The 19,857-nt window shown below is 46.6% G+C and overlaps 1 protein-coding gene across 2 annotated transcripts in view; it reads left to right on the top strand.

The window, feature by feature from the left end:
* The first annotated feature begins 1,738 nt into the window (after positions 1–1,738).
* ssbp4 (single stranded DNA binding protein 4) overlaps positions 1,739–19,857 on the top strand; it is a 77,840-nt gene continuing 59,721 nt past the window's right edge. For both annotated transcript variants that reach the window (XM_076039451.1, XM_076039452.1), the window contains exons 1-3: positions 1,739–1,901; positions 11,434–11,506; positions 13,687–13,748. In XM_076039451.1, coding sequence (XP_075895566.1) covers positions 1,846–1,901; positions 11,434–11,506; positions 13,687–13,748 — 191 coding nt within the window. In that variant the 5' untranslated portion in view covers positions 1,739–1,845. The remainder of the gene's footprint in view (positions 1,902–11,433; positions 11,507–13,686; positions 13,749–19,857) is intronic.

Here is a 19,857-nt window from a genome sequence, read left to right as displayed (position 1 = left end):
TTTTTTCTCCTCAAAGGGAGTAGTCCTCATGGTTGAACTACAGGGTGCAAAATAACTGATTGTGTAACTGCAGTAACCCCTGTATACTCTTCAGATCAGGTCTATGCCAACCTTCTCTTCCTTCCTTGTACCAAACTCTGATCTCTGCATGAAGCCTGATAAGGAAGCACATTCAAGGATATTAGAAGGTAACAGCTCGCAAAAGAAAAGAAATGCCTTCAGGCCTATTTGACAAAGAGCATAAACATGTTGCACTTAAAAGACCCAGTTGCTAATTACGGTCGCTTGTAGCTGGTCACATTCAGTGATACGGAACAGCGAGAGTGCCACCATCTCTACAGCTGTTTGTAATTGGAGTCAGAGGTGTTGGCGTGCTAGGGAAAGTGGGATACCCTCGGGTCACTGAGGTACCGGGACTGAAATAAAGACTAATAACTAAATCCCTTTTATCAAACATGAAATCAACTAAAGGACTTTGCCTTGTTTTACTCATAAATTGTACATTAGACGTTTTGCTCTTACCCTTTAATTGACAAAGATTCCACAAGCTAAATGGTTAGTTAGTTGTCGTTAGCAATGGAGGATAAACATTTTTTTTTCTTGATATATAAGGTCTAGGAATGCTAACCAATGCTCTCTCTCTCTCTCTCTGTGTGTCAGCCATGATGTATTTTTTTCTCCTTCTTTTTCCTTTTTTTTATGTCTCTTTTTTAACGTCATTTACAGTTTAAGAACAAATCCAATGCCTCTCTTAAATCTTTTCTAAACCGGATAATACTTTGAACATAAGATTTTTGGAATTAAATCTTGCATATCTGAAAACTTGCACTTCAACCATGCCTAGCAGAAACTAAATAGACTAGTGTGGAAGCTGCAGTAACTGCAATTTTATCAAAACTGGATTACATTTTTTAAAAAAAAACAACAACAGGAGAACAAAGATCAGTGGAAACATGCTTTCATCTTCCTACTGACTGGATTTGGCAGATTGTTTTGGAAAACGTCATGTGCGTTCCAACTCGCCAAGGCACAGGGTTTTATTTTTAATTTGCAGCTTACACCAATAGGACGCCTAGCATTGTTGCTAACATGGTCATCTGGCGGTATAAGATTTGATATGCCTACTTTTAATATAATAGACAGAAAGTTGATCCAGTCACTTTCCAAGCACGTTTTGAATGGGCTTGTTCATGGGTTTTTCGCTTAACTGATATGTGGAATAAATCTATTGGAAACAAATGTTCCATTTGGCATGTCGGGTCACTGTGCATGTACGCTAACACGCATCAGGGATTTCTTGATTACGGTAGGCAGAGAATACATTTTGGTAGTAGTGGAATGTATTCTTTGCATGCCTTTCGTCGTCTTTACCCTGTTCTTCGCTCACATTTCTAAGGTCCGTAAACAAGGAGTGTGCCTTTCCCTTTAAGGAGCCCCCACCGCGCGCGTAAGCGGAGGGTGGAGGAGCAGGCCTTCGGAACAGCCGGTTGAGGAGGGGAGGAGGGGGGAAAATCCAACTGAGGACGGTTTCAAGTCCCCCCAATAGAAACTGTGCCTGATTTGTGGCCAATGCTGGAGATGTAAAAAAATAAATAAATAAATAAAAAAAAGGAGAGGAGAGAGAGAGGAGAAAAAGAGAGCGGGAGGGGGGAGAAGGAGGAGGGAGTTGGGGGAGGCGGGAGGGAGGGAAGGAGGGAGGGGGGAGAAGGAGGAGAAGGAGGGAGGAGGAGGGTGAGTGGGGGGGAGGAAAAACACTAAAGGGGTAGCTATGGAGATGGAGCGTTTTCCTGGCTGCTTTCTTTGACAGGTGTTGAGTGGGGCAAAAGTCTTAAAACAGAATCCAGCATGTACGCCAAAGGTAAAGGAGCTGTCGTCCCTTCCGATAGCCAGGCGAGAGAAAAGTAAGTGCATTTTTCTGGATTTTCCTTTCCCCCCTTTTTTGCGGCGCCGCCGGACTTTACCTGCTTATCATGCGGCCGTGGGGGGCACAAAAGAGGGGGAGTGCAACTTTCTAAAGTAGAGAGTGTAATTTAAAAAAAAAAAGGAGAAGAAGAGGCTAGCGGCGCGTGCTTTGGAGCGCGCTGCCCGTCCGCGCGTCCCGTAAAGTTTATTGTGATTGTTCTTATTATTTTTCATTTATGACAGTATTCTGATGCATGCCTCCGCTTCATTCGCCTTCATCCCCCCCGCGCAGAGTATTTAAAAAATGTTGTATTTATTCCCGTGGAGAGCAACATGTTTCCTATTCATTCAATAGCAAGCAGCTTTAGTCGGGGGGGGAAAAAAGAAAGTAGCGCCTCTTTCCGTCTTGTCACGCCGGCTCAGAGGCGTCTCAGTCCGGGGCAACTGGCTCCGCGCTCCTCCCGCTGCTCCCGCTCCCGGTCCCGGGGCTGCTCTTCTCCGTCTCCGGCAAACTTTGGCAGGTCGAGCCGCTCTCCGCGGTGATATTACCTCGCACAGTTGTTTCACCCCCTTGTTTATTCACAATGGAAGCGTGGAGCTTCAGCCCGGGCTGTTTGCTCCGTCGCTGCCCGGTCTTGTCTAGCCGGTGGCGGGCAAATGTTTAGCGGCGAAAAGGGGAAAAGTTTTGTCCCATCCAGAGTCGCAACCGCGGTGCTGCTTAAACTTTTCAGCATCCGTGCAAGCACGGAGAAGAGTCCTGCTGGCCCAGAGGTGAAGCTGAGAACTGTGCACAAACAGACTTTTATTAGCGAAGGAACAACCAAACACCCCCCAACACAACATTCTGAGTATCGATGCAACATATAAAACATAAAGCCATGCTGTTCCCCCTTTACTAACCGGTGCAACTTTATCGTGCATCACAGAGGATTGCGTTTGTTTTCTCTGCATTGCTTTCCCCCCTCTTCACCGATAGAAAGAGTAGATGCAACTTTTAAAACTGGAAGCTGCTCTTTTCCATTCTATGAGGCTGGATGTGTGTCTGCACGGGGGGGGGGGGGCATTGTGTGTGTGTGTGTGTGTGTGTGTGTGTGTGTGTGTGTGTGTTGGTTGGTTGGTTGGTTGGTTGGGGGGGGGTCGTGCAAAGACTTCCGTGCATTTCCCAGTATTTCACATCACTGCTCTCTCTTACCATCATTAGCTATTTTTTTGTGCGCTGCAATCGGACCGAGGGTGGGTTTTATTTTGGAGGAGTGAGCGCCGGGATCCCTGCTGAGACGCTATTGTCATCTGTAAAAACACACTGTCACGTCCTGAGAGGCTCTCTGTTGTGTTGCTCATCACCCTCCTGAAGCAGGATTTCCTCTAAGAGATGTTTTTCCAAATGAGACTTTTATTTTTGAGGTTGTTGCGGTGTCATATTTAATTGAATATGCTTCCTAAAGATACATTCTGCAGACATGTGCTCTGCCGGATGCTTCTACATGCACTTCTGCTGCCACTGATGTCCAATTTCGCTCTGAATTTGCATCAGATCATCATGAAAATTGCCCCGATTACTGTGTTTGGGTTGGATCTTGAATAAAACGAGTCCCATGTGGCTTTGGGAGCATCAGGCAGTGTGACCTTTGAACTGCCATATGATGCGTTAATATTGCATGCGAAGCATCAGTGGATTTTCTTTCTCTTCCGCTGCACCTGTTTGTGCGCTTCATTGCATCACAGACTTGGTTGGATTCTCTCCACGCTGCTTCCTGGTTGCGTTCGGGGAGTGTGGATTGTGCTCCGTGTCTTATTGGGAGTGAAATCAGTGCAGAGGCAGCATGTATTTTCAGATGATAGTGTAGGAGGAGGATTAATAATTTAACTCCTGAGGAATACAAGTCTTTGGAGGCCTGCTGATGATGAATGCTCTGTGTCTCGGCTGTGCGGTGTCTCGCAAAATGGTTGCATTTGTTTACAACATTCGCTCTTGTGTGTCCTCACGGCTGCTAAAAGTTCTGTGTGTCTGTGTCCCGGGCCTCTCACCTGTCCTGTCACCTGGACATGCCCACACCCGCAAGGCCAAGCACATGTTTCCTAGTAAATGTGACTGCCTAAACCGCTGCCTGAGTGCCAAACTACCTCATTATTACATATTTATTGGGCTCTTTGCATGTTAACATTTGCAAAATACACAGGGACACTTGCACTGGTGCTGCACTCACTCACGGGATTATTAATTAATATAACATAGTGATCGATATGAGTCGAAGATTCTGCTCAAGTAAAACCCAGGGAGGATATGATTTTACCTGTATAAGGTCGCACATGGCAAAAAAGGTTGTGGATCATTTTGGAGGCACTCAGACACATACAGAAACGTGGGTGGAGCTACAGCAGATCAATGGTTGCGACATGGAAGAAGTCAGATGTGGTGTTTTGGATTTCAATGAGCTGCATCTTCATTTGGGTGTCCAGGCTCGTTCTGTCTCCAACTAAAGACAACTGCAGAACCTAATCGTGCTCCGGTGTATTCTGAGGCTGCTGCTTCCTTTGTAAATTGAAGAATACAAAGAATTTCTATACATGTTTTTTGTTTTTAAATTATCATTCTTCAGTCCGCTCCTGCTGCCACAGGGTGCTGACACTGAGGAGTTGGTGGCAGAAACTTGTCCATCTTTTATCTGGAAGTTAATTTGTAGCAGCGCCACCGTTTTTGTCCAAGCCGCTAAACGTTGTTGTCACTGGTCACCTGCTGGTCTCTTGCTCATGAAAGTGCAGCTTATGAAGTTTTAAAGCGCTGGGGGAAGATCGAAGTAAGTTTGTGGCTCTCCTGAAGAGGTCACGTGTGCAAGGGGTTTAGTTGTCAGCTCCGTTCCTCCAGCAAAGACGTGATATGAAGACACAATGTATGTTTCAGCCTCACGTTACATCACAGTGCTGTGAATAATAACAATTAAAATGTGCTCTTGTTACCAAAGTAGTAGATTAACTTTGGTTTCATGAAAATTAATGCAAAATGACGTTTATACAGCGGCTTCAATATTGATGCCAACGTATTATTTAGCAACTCGACTCCCTTTAAAATATGCAGTAAAGACCGTGAGTGCTAATTAACAGCACTATTCATAAAAGATATTAAACAGGCCGATCAAACATCTCATTTTTTTTCCTCCAGAGAAAGTGTGTTTTGAAAAGCTGCCGGCTGCCTGCCTCTGTTTCCTAATCCCCGCTATTTGTTGACATTTTTTTTTCCTTCTTCTGTGCTCCTTTTTCAAGTGTCGCTGGATTTGTTTGGGGCGCCAACTTCAAGAACCTCAAGTTAATCAGTTTGTTTTTGAACGCGGGGGTTCTTTACATCCTCCGCTCCTCCTCTGGCCCCTCCCACATATTTACATGTGGCCTAATGGGGGGGATCTTCAGGTCTGAATGCGCGGTTTTGATTCCGCACAGATGGCTCCTGCCATCTGCATTTTCACCACTTTGAAAGAGGGATAATAAGCCGTGCACTAACACGGGCGGGAGGCAAAAAGCAGCTCTACAAGTAAAGCAACCCTCGATTCACCCTCAGCACCCTTTGGCTCAAACGCTCCTCCATTCAGAAACGCCAGCAGCCAATTAATGCCGCCTTTCCTCAACGGCTCCGGGTGCATCTGCGCAAATTTGTTTAGTTTTCGTCACTTGAAATGAAGAAGAAGAAAGTATAAATATTGAGACTGTGTGCGTCTGCTGTTGTTAATCACTCCGGCAACAGGGAGCTGAGGAGCGAGCGGGCACATCATATGTTCCTGGAGAGAGGGACTCTTTCAACAAAGCAGAAGAAGTGATAGAATCATTTTTGTTGCACTGCAGCAACTGTTTTTCGCCATGCCGACGTCTAAATAAACTGTAATCAGACATTATGAGTGTCTCTCTGGACGGAAAGTTGTGTGTGTTTGTGTCTGAAAACTGTACTTGCAGTCCAAGCAGAAGAATTCTGAGGTTAGGGAGGTTGTGGAAGTTAAGTTAGCCGATTCTAAAATGTGTGTGTGGCTGTGCTTGTGAATCAACCCGTGGCCGTGTGTGTTTGTGTTTACGCGCCCATTGACTCTGATTTGTTTTGACAAAGGAGCTGCCGTAACAAAGCCCAGCAAACACAAACAGCGTGCGCGCTGGGAATCAGCCTTCGCAGCATCACAGCCGCGTCATGCAGACACACACGCAGCCTGCGATGCATCGCCGCTCAGTTCACACCTGTTCGCCGCCATAGCGTCTGATCCTTCGCTGCTTTTATGTTGTCCTCATGCATATTTGATGTGTAGGAAGTAATATTTTTTGTGTTTTTGGAGTTGCCTTCAGAGCCATTGGACACGTAAATTATGAATGGCTTTACATTCTCACTTCTTTTATTTTTTGTTTTTTTATTTTTGCAAGGCGTGGATTCTTGAAGGCAGCGGCGGCTGTTTAATCCTCCCTATCACTTCCCTGCGTGCACGCCGCACCTCCGCCTGCCCCCTGCTCCCTCGGCTGAATTATTTAAAGCGGGACACGGAAGTTAATTTGCTAACTGTCTGTGCGTTAGTTGGTAAATGCAGCAGAGATGCCCCGGTCTCTGCAGGCAAGAGTATGAGCGGGACGGCCCGGGTGGAGAAAGGGAGGGAGGGAGGGAGGGAGGGAAGGAGGCAGCCCGGGGGCTAAATGTCAGGTGTGGTTGTCGGGGACGAGGCAGTGGAAGAGATCTGCTTGATAATGTGGACGATGTGGAGATGAGCTGAGTGTCGGGGAGAGTTTTGAAAAGTAGTGCAGACGGTTCGATAGCGGTTTAGCAAGTTTTTCCAACATGAGGTAAAAGGGAAACTTGCAGAAATAAGCAAAAATTCAACCTCCTGTTTATACCGGACACTTTCTTCTTTCTATTTCTGTTGTCTGGAGGCGTTTCGAAGCCGTCTCCGAGTCTGTAGAGCTTCTCACACATACAAGAGTAAAAGCGAGTAACTTTGCACAAGCTGGATCACCCAGATTATAAATCGGAAATCTCACTAATCCGTCCTGCAAAGCTCTCATCTAAAGCATTTCTGCCTGGGATTAATGAACTAAGTTTCCCTTTAGTTATGGCAAAAGTGAGAGGTAAGCTGCAATGTTCAACCACCGAGGATGATAAAGAAGAAGACCGCAGCACATGTCAGTGCCATGTGACCTGCGCTGCCTGTTGCGCCAGGAAGAACACTTGTGCTGTTGCAGTCTGTTAACAGGGCTAAATAACCTGTTATGTGAAGGTCTGTGTTTTTTTTTTTTTTAATAATTGAATTTGTGTTGCTCCTCCACAAGAGTCTGCAAAGATCTAAAAATTAGGATTTGGGGTGTTTAAATAAAGATGTCTCGAGGTGTTTTTCTTCAAGAAAATTCTGTCGCCATCCCAGGTTGTTACCGCTCAGCCTTGACAATATAGAGATGTAACTGTCTGATAGGGTAAGCACAAGGCCAAACCACTCCAAAGTGTGAAAATCTGCCTTGAAAGATAAGATGTCGATAAATCATTTTAATCAAAAAAATAAAATGACACCTGAATGTTGGGACCGAAGAATGAGTTTGCGGAACTGCTGATGCCAAACGCACGCAACAGACCATCTTCCGTCGCTCGTCATCAAATCGATGGTGTCGATACAATTTATTGACGGATTCCATTTTTTTCCCTGACCTCGGCCAAGCAGCGAAATGTGCACTTCAAGGGAAATGTGAGATGCAGTTTGTCTCGTTTGCATCCTGACAGACGTGCGTTAGCAATGCGGCGTTCACGGGGAAGGACATCAAGGTTTACCGTGTCCGCTGGGGAGACCCTGGAGGCTTTGACCTTCACTCTCCTTCTGACACAGCCCCTCTGTTTGAACCTCCCTCCCATGTCTACCTGGCCACCTCCTCCTCTTCTGCCGCCACTCCGTCTGCTCCTAAACACTCGGCAGTCCTGACGCGGTAACAAAAGGTGTCCCCTGAAGCCTGCGTTGAATGATTGTTTTTAAATAATGCATTGCAGCCGAAACGGGCGCCCATCGCTCGGGTACACAGCCCCTCAGATCACACTGGGCCCTGGCCATGAAAATTTCATCAGCGCAGTCTGCCTCTCATGGGAATCCATGTCCAAGCCTGTAGGGCGCAGACACGAAAAACAGGGAGCAACAACCACAACTGTTGAGTTCCTTCTGCAAAGGAGACAGCTTCCTGGATGGACTTTAGCCAGAGATGGAGGAAGCTCGACCATAAAGTCTTTATCGCAAGCCAGTGGCCGCAAAAACACCAGCGTGAGGCAAAAGAGTCAAACAGTGGAGACAAACATGTACTTTATATGTCCTGACTGGCGTCCCTCTGGAGAAACCCGGCTTCCTTGTCCTCACCTCAGACCTCCTGACGTCCTATGGGCCGGCTGCGAAATGCAAATGGAGTGCCACCGCTCATCTGGTTGCTAATTAGTCCTGCGAAATGTGTTATTATCATCATGTGATAATCACAGAAGCTTCAGTACTCCTGTAAGATGCTGCACTACAGTCTTTGCGCCACCTGGATGAAGCTTGTTTGAATCTTGACAGTTACATTTGACGCAAATAGCAGATGGAGGTCGAGGGGAAGAAGTGCAAAAGATTAGCTCAGTTTTCAACATGAAAGCCATTGGTGGATTCAAATTGCATTGTATCATCGACAAAGAACGAAAGGACCTTTAGGATTTTAAATGCTCATCCATCCATTTTAAAGTCTAATCACTGGTACCTGGAGCCTGTCATGGCTGTCTTGGGTTTAAGGTGAGGAACACCGGGGGCACTAGTTCATCCAAGGGCTACATCAAGAGACAAACAACTGTTTGCACTTACACCATTGAATGATTTCGTTCATAGTTCTCAGTCAGATTTTGGATCTGCCTTTGGAACGTTGGAAGGAAGTAGTAGTACACTGCAGCACTGTGTCACCTAAAGGTGATGTAGTAAGGCCTTACACTGCATATGACCTCTAACCTGATTGGGACCAATCCACCACCTCTCAGTATGTTTGTGCTAAAACACCCAGTTCTGGGACTCTGCCCTTTGTGACATTGCAGATGGTCAAATCACAGATACATCATTCGGGTAATTGACCCGTAGCCAGGTGTTCTTCCTGTCCCCTGAGACCACCTTGATTTTGTCTCTTCCCAAAACATGTGGACGGTGTGCAACACAGCATCAGATTTCAACTGGAAGGTTAAAACCACCACTTTAGCATGGGGCTGTAAACAGAGGGCTAAAATATGGTGTTTTCTGGATGTCCAGAGAAGTTTTTGGCCATTTGTTGTGCGACGCTACTACTTCTGAATCCGGGATGGAAAAAAAATAAAGATGCCAAAAAATTGAGTCCAACGATGATGGGAGACCTTTTCAAACAGTGCACGATAATTTTGTGTTTGAGAAATGAAAAATGTGGCCTCTGAAGCAGCAGTGAACACTTTTAGCATTTCATCCCCGTGAGGATAAAGAGGCAGGTTGTTTACCTCCGGCCCGGCTCATTATCCATTCATTCTGCGCCATTCGCCGTGAACCCGAAGCATCATAACTCTGTGTCTGCCTCGGCCTTGGCGCGTGTGATCGGCATACCAACGGACGCCGACTGTACGCAACGGCGCAGCCGCTCCCCTTCGCTCTGCTCCAGCCTGGAGACACTTGCATGCAGATGATAGCGGGTTGTGATGTCTGCACAGGTTTCTCTGCACTGTGGTAAAAATAGTTGCATGGAGGTGGGGGTTGGAGGGGTGGTTAGGAGTTGCTTGTCCTGAGGTGGCCGTTGGTGCGAGTGGTTCATATAAGGACAGTGCAACATGTTGTACGCTGTGTGCTGGTTGTTTGTGATGAGTTTTCGACGGCCATTCACAAAGAAAGTGGTGATTTTTAGTAGTTTGATTGGTTTTGTCCGTCAACCAAGGAAAAGTAAGGAACGTAATGGAGGGAAACTGAAGGGTGAGGCAGAGAGCTGCAGCCGGGTGACTCTCTGTGACAACAGATGGTTTGATTGTAACATATCGGAGAGAGCAAACCTCCTGTCTCCTTTTAGCCTTGAGTCACAAGTATGCTTTCTAAAATCTTCAACTTGGTAAAATAAAGAAAAAACAAGGATTCTTCTTTGTCTACAAAGAAAGGGTGCTATGGAGAAGTGACATCAGCGCTTGGAATCACTTCCTGGATGTTTGTGTCAATATTATTCACTTTTCATTCAGCATTTTAGCCATTTGGCAAATCTTGTACTGTTACACACAGCCAGAAAAAAAAACTTGGCTAGCAAAAGGATGTTGTCAAAAGTTGGTCTCACTTCTCCCTGATACAAAGAACATGTCAAAGTATAAAAGCTTTTTTGGGCTTCTAACTCCTGAAGTTAAGTTAGCCAATGAGCTTACTGGATAGTAATCGGCCCAATTTGGTTGCGTCAAACAAGTGAAACTCGCTCTGACGTCGCATTTTTCAGTTTACCTAGTTCACTTGCTGGTTAACTAACAACATCAGACGTATGGAAACTAAAAACATAAGATGCTTCTACTCTTAATTGTCAGAGCTACGTTAATGTTAGCATTCCTTAGCTTGCATCCCAAATGTTGCAGTTAGTACAAGGACTGACCCTGATTTATGTTTCTAATTTTTTTACTTGCACACAAGTGTCAGTGTTGTTGCAAGCGTGGCCAGCCCCCACACTAGCATTCCCATTATGGCTTTGGTCGTATTCTGGACTAGTGGCAGGTGTTCCTGATTCTATTCTTTATAATTAGCATTTGTCTATCTAAAAATATGACACAGAGATCGACATCAACCTCTGTGTGACACCAGAGGAATCCAGCGGGCAGGGTGTTGACATCCCAGAGTCAGACTTTAGCCGTGTCTGAGGACATTTTTCATCTGCTCTGTCAGACTTGCTCCCAGTACACACACACACACACACACACACACACACACACACACACACACACGTGTCTGCTGTGCCTCAACAGCTTGGCTCCCGAAGCCACAGGAACATGGCTGAGTGCCACGAAGGCTCTTTAGCTCAGAGCCGTGGAGATTTACATCACACGTCGAGAAACCCCTCCGCGGTGTATAGACATCCTCACTGTAAAATCATGTTTATCCATCACCATCTAAGATGACACAATAGGGCTTTTCTGCCAGTCGCGCATAGCTGTGTTGTTCTTCTGAATTAAAACGGATAAAAGGGCGACTTTACTGTTTATTGTCTTTGAGGATTTGTGATTCCTGACAGAAATCATTACATTGTCTTTACAGTTTGCCCCCACCCCCACCCCGAATCGTTTTCTGTCAGCTTTTCAGTCTTTCTCATCAATAAATCGGGCATTCAAGAAAAAGATTAGGGCCGATGAACTTGCATTCAAGTTCAGTGGCTATTGGGAATGTGACAACAAGAGAGCAAGTTTTGTGGTTTTTTTTTTAGTTTTTTTTTAAAACAGCCTCACCAGTGTGTGGTGTTGAGTGTAGTTGCCTCTGTTATGTGTTCTACAGTAAGAATCTCACCCCTGACCTGTCCTCACTTTGTCTCCCTGTCTCTGTTTTGCAGGTTAGCTTTATACGTGTACGAGTATTTGCTTCATGTCGGCGCACAGAAATCAGCACAGACCTTCCTGTCAGAGGTAAGACACTGCTTCCCTTCCATCTCCCGCTTTTAAGTACAAGTCACTCTCCTGTATTAAAGTTTATTCTTTTTCGCTTTGTGAAAAAAAAAAAAACCCTCCAACCTTGAAAACTGTGAGATTAATGAATTAAGAAGCCACTGCTCACTGAACAGCTGTGGCCCTCTTTTGCCTGTTTATTAATTCGGGACTATGTAAACATGACACAAGTTGGGTGGTTAGATGTGATTAGCCTCCCTCTTTTATTAGCTCTAATTTGTAATCATAAACACAGCTTAATAAAGTGGTTTGACATATTGCTGCTCCGTGTAGTTGCTCTTTTCCTGTCGAGATATTTAAGAGCACAAAAAAAAAAAGAAATCAGTCTCAGCCTTGTTAACTTCTGCACAAATCTAACCTATCAACTAACCATGGAGACCAGCTGGGTGACTGATCCTGATCCCAGGTATGAATTCTGATGATCCACCTTTAAAAACTCCAATCTAAAAGGCTTTCAGCCAGTCGAGATTCAACCGAATCACTCTGTGTCATTCATTCAGGAAGCCACTGCAGACACGCAAACATTGGCGGACGCTGTAGTGTTTGCACGTTGATCATATCTGGACATGATTTCCTCATTAAAAGACTAAAGAACAGGATTCAAAACAAGAGTTGATAAAGAGCTTTGAGTGATGAGCGTCACCCCTCACACCAATAGGAGGTCTTGCACTGTTGCCATCTGGCTCAAGTGGCAGAAGAAAAGTCTGACTGAGATTTCTTTGTTCAATCATCTTCATGTTTTTTGAAGGGTGTCAACATGTTTTCCCGTCACATGCAAAACAATAAGTCTTTATCTAGATGTACAATACCAGTCAGAAGTTGGGACACACCTTCTCATGCAATGGTTTTTCTTTATCTTTACTCCATTCTACATTGTAGATACATATTGAAGACATCAAATATATGAGCAATATATATATAAAATGATGTAGCAAGGAAAACATTTTAAATAACGAACCAACTTCTGTCTGGTAGTGTATATGGATATTCAAAAAAAATAACTTTCTCTGAAAAATCTTGACCTTAGACAAATCTTTTCGTAAAGTCGCAGTTTCCTTTTCCTTTTAGAAAAGTTATGTGAAGGTTTAACTTTAAAGCCACGTCAGCTTTCTTTTATAAGTTTTCTGTTCAGAATTGCCAAAATGGTGACACTTTGACTATGTTTTCACAGCATATTCCGACACTCACACACACACGCACGCACACGCGCACGCACGCACATGGGGGAAGAAAATGTCCAGAAATATTTCAGAAGATAAGGCCCCTTTATCCTCACAGGTACACTGAAGGAACACACACACACACACACACACACACACACACACACACACACTTGCTCCATCTAATGAGAGCACTATCACCTGGACTCTCCTGCCTCAATTAGCCTCTGTTCCTCTGGAGTGAGGACACACACACACACACACACACACACACACACACACACACACACACACATGCGCGCTCGCTCGCTCGCTCACTCACTCCTGCTATACACACGTACTCCTCTGTCCCCGAGAGGACTTTAGCGCTCCACGCTCTCGTGCACAGTGCAGCGCTCAGCTCTTTAGCAGCATTTAAATCAACAGGCCCCGCCCAGTCGCTGCACATCACATCGCAGCAAAACTGCACTCTGGGAAATCTGTGGAGGAGACACGTGAAACAGCATCATCAAACTCCCATCCAGGTTTTCAAATCTACACAAACGTGCAAAGACGTTTCCTTAATGCTGCCCCGTGGACATTCCTGACACACACACACACACACACACACACACACACACACACACACACACACACACACACACACACCCACACACACACTCTCTGAGCAAGGTGTGTGTGTGTGTGTGTGTGTGTGAAGCAGGCAGCAGGTCCGTTATCACACGCACCCATCTTATCAGGCCGTCCAGATACGGCCAGGGTCCCTGCTGCTTTTTGCGAGGAGCAGCTCAGGGGTCCCTGCTCCGAGACCAGCACGGCTTCTTATCTGCAGGGCCTCCTCGCCGCAGCCGCAGCCGCCTCCGCCGTGATTCACTGCCCTCGCCGTCTGTCCAAAAGTTGGAGGGACAGTCGAGCAAAATGATTGCATTATGCATAAAACATGTCTTCATTTTTCATCTCCCTCCCTGTGTCTTCTTCCAGATCCGATGGGAGAAGAACATCACTCTGGGGGAACCTCCGGGATTCTTACACTCGTGGTGGTGGTACGTATTCTTTTTTTCGTTCCCCCCCTCCTCCCGCTTTCGGCGACAGGTCATCACAGCGGCGCTGTCAGGCCTCTCCTGGCGGTCTGAAGGAATGTGCAGGGGCGGGACGGAGGGACAGTAATTGCAGGGATTGCCGGGTGCGTCGCGTTCAAGTGCCGCTCGTCTCCACTGCCGTGACTCCGAGTGACGCGGGAGATAACCGGCTCTGTTATTTAAGCTGCACGGCTCACGTCCTGGACGGCGTCTCACCCTAATTTTGACTTTAAAGTGACAGCATGCACTCGTTGACACCAGAGTTTATTCGCGACGCGGTTGCCGCTCGACACTCCGATGGGAAGGAAACAGGGATGAAAGAGGCATCCGGCGGGAAAAGTTGGAAACCTGAAGGCAACACCTTCGGAGTTAAAGTTCCCATGTTGTTCAAAATATATTATATAGTATAGTAACTAATATATAGTTAGGTGACAATGAACTCCTTGGAAATAAACAAAGTCCAACGCCTACTTCTCTTGCATTCCCTGCAAAATTAAAGTAATTTAATAAGTAAGTAAGAAAGAAGTTTCACCTTTCTGTTGTGATGACATCAAAGGCTTGTCTCAGCACCACCAACCAGACATGAGTTTATCGCCATCAGTTTTAGTGAGAAGCTGAAACCTAAAAATGTTCACAGGAAGGCTAAATCTGCTGGATTTTTTTGCAGGTCTCTCGTGGGTTTTTTTGATCATGATTTTTGCACAGTTTTCGGTTTGTTAATTTCATAAGCCTGCTCCACAGGAGTTCAGCATGAAAAATAAAGATTTGAAAATACTTAGAGCGTGGGACCTTTAAAAGGACTTTTAGAAAAGAAAATTATAATCTGTACTGTTTAAGTTGTAAGTTCTCACGATTGCATCAGTTCGGTCCAATATATGTTTCCTCTTGTTCCACTGAGTCGCTCACGGACTGGATGGTAGATCAGCCGGACAGTTCACCGTCTCAGAGCCACTTAGTTGCGTCCCTGAGCTCCACCTTGCAGCGCTTTTGTTGCTGCCACGACTGCTGACTGTGCTGCTGCGACCCCCCCACACCCACCTCCCCCAGGAGCTGCAATATCTGTGATATTGCTGCTTATTTTTTTCTTTTTTAAGCTCACCTGTCTGCTTCAGCTTATGCAGCAAGCCGCTCTTTTCTAATGTTTTCACTGGGACTTGGGAGGCCCTGCCGTCCTGAGCTCCTCCACTATGTCTGCTGCGTGTGCCGATCCCTCGACGGCGCGACTACGTATTTGCTGAAAGAAACGGGGTCAGCGGGCCAAGTGCCCCGCTCGTGTGCTCCGGTTTTTCCGCGCCGGGAACGTCTGGGAAGAACACCCAGTTAGGGGGGGGGACCCCTGGCGTCTCTATCCAATTGTGGAGATAAAAGCTGGGGGTAATCTGAAGTTCTAGCTGGCCAGCGGACGGGGGACAAACTGTCGGCGGGGTCGAGAGGACGAGTCCTCTGTGGTTGAGAAGAGGAGATCAGAGGTATGACAGGGCCAGCTTTGTTTGTCATTTATACTACCCCCTCCCCACAGGGCCCTGGGTAATAAACCCGGACACGCGACTCAATTCATTCATTCAGTCCGGTGTGTGTGTGTGTGTGTGTGTGTGTGTGTGTGTGTGTGTGTGTGTGTGTGTGTGTGTGTGTGTGTGTGTGTGTGTGTGTGTGTGTGTGTGTGTGCTGTAATGGGCAATGCATGGGACAAGCCTTTAAAGAGTCTGGCTTTTCTTAAACTGACAGCTCTCAAGCAGACAGCTCCCAGTGTAATTGACGTACACAAACACCCCCCCAACCCCCTCCCCACCACATTGCCCAACCAATAAGATGGGGTTTGGGGGGAGTGGGGGTTGAGGGATCAAATGAGTGGAAACAGGAGAAGGGAAAGTGTTCATGGTTAGCATTGTGATGTGTTTTGATCAGGGCTGTCAGTGTTAACGCAATAATCGCGATTAATTAAATACAATTCATGATGAGCTAATTTTTATTTAATCGCATTTCAAACGCAAGGCTGGGTTCACACCGGAAGTGGAAGCTCAGGGTGATTTCTGGTAAGAAAAAATTTATATTATGGGGTTAAAACTGCCTTGAAATGCAAAATAACAGAATTTTACACATGCAATTCAAACTGCGATTAATCGCAGTTAACTATGAAGATCCTGCGATTAATCGTGATTTAAAAAATTAATTGTTTGACAGCCCTGGTTTTGATAGATCCTCTGAACTGTGTTGGAGTCCGACAGGCGAGTAGGTGTGTGTGAGAGAGAGACAGACAGACAGACAGACAGAGAGAGAGAGAGGTGAGCTGAGGAGGAAGGGGGGGGGTGTCTGTCTGGGCCGAGCAGCAGCAGCAGCCGTAGCAGCACGTGGACATGCACACACACCGGGGGTCCACTGTAAGAAGTCGCCGGGGGGACGAAGGCGAGTGTCCCCCCACAGTCCACCCCTTCTGCCCCACCCACTCAACCTTCCCCCTCCCCTCCCCTCAAACTCTCCCCCTCTTCCCCCCTCCTTACCCAAAAAAACAAAAGCTCCAGATGGCAGGAAAGCCACCAGCGCCCCCCCCCCCCATCACCCTTTGTCTGGAGGCCTGTCCTTTTGTTTGTGGTAGCGGGACCCCCCCTCCCCCCCATACACACACACACACACACACACCACTGCCGCCACCCCACCCCACCCCCCACCCCCCCGTCCGTACGGATTAACTCTTTGCATACCAGCCGCTTTTGTGTTAAACAGCCAAATCTAAAGAGCCCCGACCCGGGCAGCCACCCCTGGCCCCGCCCCCGTCGTCCTCTCCCCCTCCGGCTCTGCCTCGCTGGCTGCTTCCTGTAGAGCTCCGCTGCTGGTGGTGGTGGTGGTGGGGGTCTCTGGAGTGGGAGTTCCAAGAGGTGGTGTTGGTGGGTGGGGGATGGGCAGGGCTAGAGGCAGGCTGGTGGCAGGGGGTCAGTCACCCACATCTGTTGTTGTGGGTGGGAGCATAAAGAAAAGGCTCAGCAGAGGGCCTGCAGGTGTTGATTGTGTCATTAGCTCCGTCGCTATTGGCCGCCGCTAGTCGTTCCCTCCTTATCCTCCAATCGATCGCCTCAACCAGTTTTCACTGGATGACTGCCGATTCCTCACTTAACTCTCTCCTCCCCCTTTCTGAAAAACACACACGCACGTACTCGACAAACACACACACACACACACACACACACACACACACACACACACACACACACACACACACACACAGACGCATGCAGACAAACTCATTCACGCAAACCTGAGCACAAGAGATAATGGCAGGATTTTGATCCCCTCCAGCCCGAAATTCTTGTTTGTGAGCGGCCGAGAAACCTGCGAGGCTCTTGCTCTCGAAACACAGGAATCAGGCTTGTGTCTTTCTCCTCGCTTACCCTCAGCCCAGGCCCTGCTTAATTTGAACCACACTCTATCGCTGCGTCGTCTTGCCTAGCACCAGCCCTTCCGGCCCTGCAGTTCTTTAGCTTCATATCCCAGAAAGAACACAAACTTGAAGGAAATTTTAATCAGAGAAATCCTCTGTCAAATTGTGAAAATTGAAAAACACGGCCGATCATACGGGATCAAGTCACACCTTTATTGAAGGGATAGTTTACTCAAAATACTCTGCAATCCAATTTGTCTTTGAAACAGCAACTTTAAAACTTTTGGAGCCAAAAACTATGTATCCTGTGAGACAGGAGCAACGATCCCGTGGCTCTCGCAAGTGCACTTTGACCCACATCAGCATATAAAGACATATTTGGTACATGTTTTACATTTCTGCTCTTCCCTCAAAGCAAAGAACAATTGTATACTTCAAAACTTCACCAAGAAGTCGCAAGTAGCACATTTTAATCAGGAGTCAACCATCTCTTTAAAAAGCAAACCCAAAATCCATCTTTTGTTGTATTTCACTCACATTTGACAGCCAGGCCACGTGAACTTGAGCTACTCTTTGCAATGAGTCAGTGATGGGGAGCCTTGTTGCGCCCTCCAAGCCAGTTAAAATTATAGGTTTCAAAAGCCTGGCGGTCCCGTTGTGACTGATTATGACTGGGCTTAAGGGGGCTAAATCTGGCTTAATCAGCCCATGCAGTGCGTAAAAACCATCTTGAGACACTGCACCTTACTGGGAGCAGCTTTGACTTCAGCTTTATTCCACATCATTTTAATGGACTGCACTTGTTGCAATTGGTCACGTTGGTAATGAAGTGAATTTGGAACCTTTTTAGGGGATTATCATCATCGGCACATTGGACAAATGTCTGAAAAGTGGCATTGAAAAGATCCAAAATGATGGTAAAAATGGTATCAGGCCCCAGATGTGTTCATAGAACGTAGCTGCTGCCGAGGAAGGTTCTGATCTCACTGCGAGTGTCAAATCTTCCTGGTTTCCCCGTGTCAGGAAATGAGAAAGGAGAGAAGGCAGTCAGACAAAGGTGACACAGACAAACAACATGCAGAGTCTCAGACACTGTCGCAGGCGCACTCATGTGGCATTTCCACTTCATGTTGTGAAGTCCAGCTACGTTTACTAAAACAGGACCTTGGTCCCTCTGTTGGTCGCTGCCTCCTGCCGAATCCGCTGGTGGGAGAGAAGCTTGCACTTGAGTCACGGGGTAATAAAGACGAGTGGAGGGTTGTGTTTCCCCATGTCCACCCTGTCATTGCTGCAATTGGCCCATTAGCGAGAGCCTGTTGTGATAAGAGGTTGGAAACATCCTGCTCGGCCTTCTCTCTGGGCTTCTCGCTAACCTTATTTTTTTTTTTCCCCTGGACTCTGCCTCCCTCTTTCACCTGGGCTCCGTCTCTCTGCTTATTGCCGCCTGTCTGTCCTGGCTGAGCGGCTGGTTAAAGATGCTGCCAGAATCGTCATGTAAGACCAGAGGTGTGAAAACTCATTTTCACCGAGAGCCACGTCTGCATCATCGTTTGCCCTCAAAGGTCCGGTGCTGACTTTAAGACGGTGTAAATGTATTTACTTGTCACTTTGTAGAAAGAAAAATATCAAATATTGGATAATTATTTCTTGACTTTACCAATATTTTATATGCATTTGCATTGACGCAAATAAGGACAAAGTCTGTTTTGTTTTACATAAATGCTTTTAAGGAACCCACGTTACTCCATAAATGCCATAAAAGAAGTTTTCTTCCTTTCTTCCCTCTGCGTTCATTTTCTCATTGGACATTGGACATTTTAAGATTATTTGTGGGTCTTTTTCAACTCGGCTTGTTGGAAGACCCTTGAAATCTGGTCGGTGTCACTTCGTGGGTCACTTTAAAGCAACACATACTTTCATTTCATACAATCTCACAGCTTTTAAGGTTTCACGTGTCGCACAAAATGACCTGGCCGGCCAGATTCGGGCCTTGAGTTTGACACACCTGGTGCAGACCGCCCGTCAGCAGCTGGCCGTATGGCTTTTGTGTCTTTGTTTTGCCCTGTTATTATAAAGGAAAGCCCAGTGCCACAAGTGGCTTTTTCAGACAGAAGTTAATTGCCAATAATCACCTTGATGGCTTTTGTATTTTAGTAACCACCACTTTCTGGACAGCTGGGCACAAATCCCTTCCTTTTTGGAAGCATGTGTGTGTCTGTGTTCTTCCCAAGGCCTTGTGTCTTATTTACACGCACCAAAATGTTTTTGTCTCCCTCGGCTGGATGTCACAAATTCTCTCTGGCGACTCGGGTGACTCCGCCCACCTCCGGGCGGCGAGTCTCCTCCCGTCACGCCGCGGAGGGAGCTCCCCCCGTGATGAGGTGATTAGATTGAAATGATTAGATAATTGGATAGAAAATGTACTATTAGGAGGGCGTGCGGAGTGCAAGACTGTCGCCGAACCGCCGGCGCTAATTAAGTGCAAATGTTGACTTCCCCGGATCATTTATAACGATTAGCGCGCTTGAAAAAGGGAAAAAAAGCGACGGCGGCTTTTATTTTCATGCGTGGGACGTTCAAATGGTCCCGTCCGTATCCCGGTGATACATGAGAGGTTGTCGTAAATTAGAGGAGGTTTCCCCCCTCCTGATTGGACCCTGACTGCCCGTTTCATCAAATCACCCTTAATTTAATCTCTCC

This window comes from Nelusetta ayraudi, unplaced genomic scaffold (assembly GCF_046127955.1).
Source record: "Nelusetta ayraudi isolate G7.1 ecotype Tasmania unplaced genomic scaffold, CSIRO-AGI_Nayr_v1 ptg000059l, whole genome shotgun sequence".
NCBI lineage: Eukaryota > Metazoa > Chordata > Actinopteri > Tetraodontiformes > Monacanthidae > Nelusetta > Nelusetta ayraudi.
This window is presented reverse-complemented; position numbering and strand designations above follow the sequence as displayed.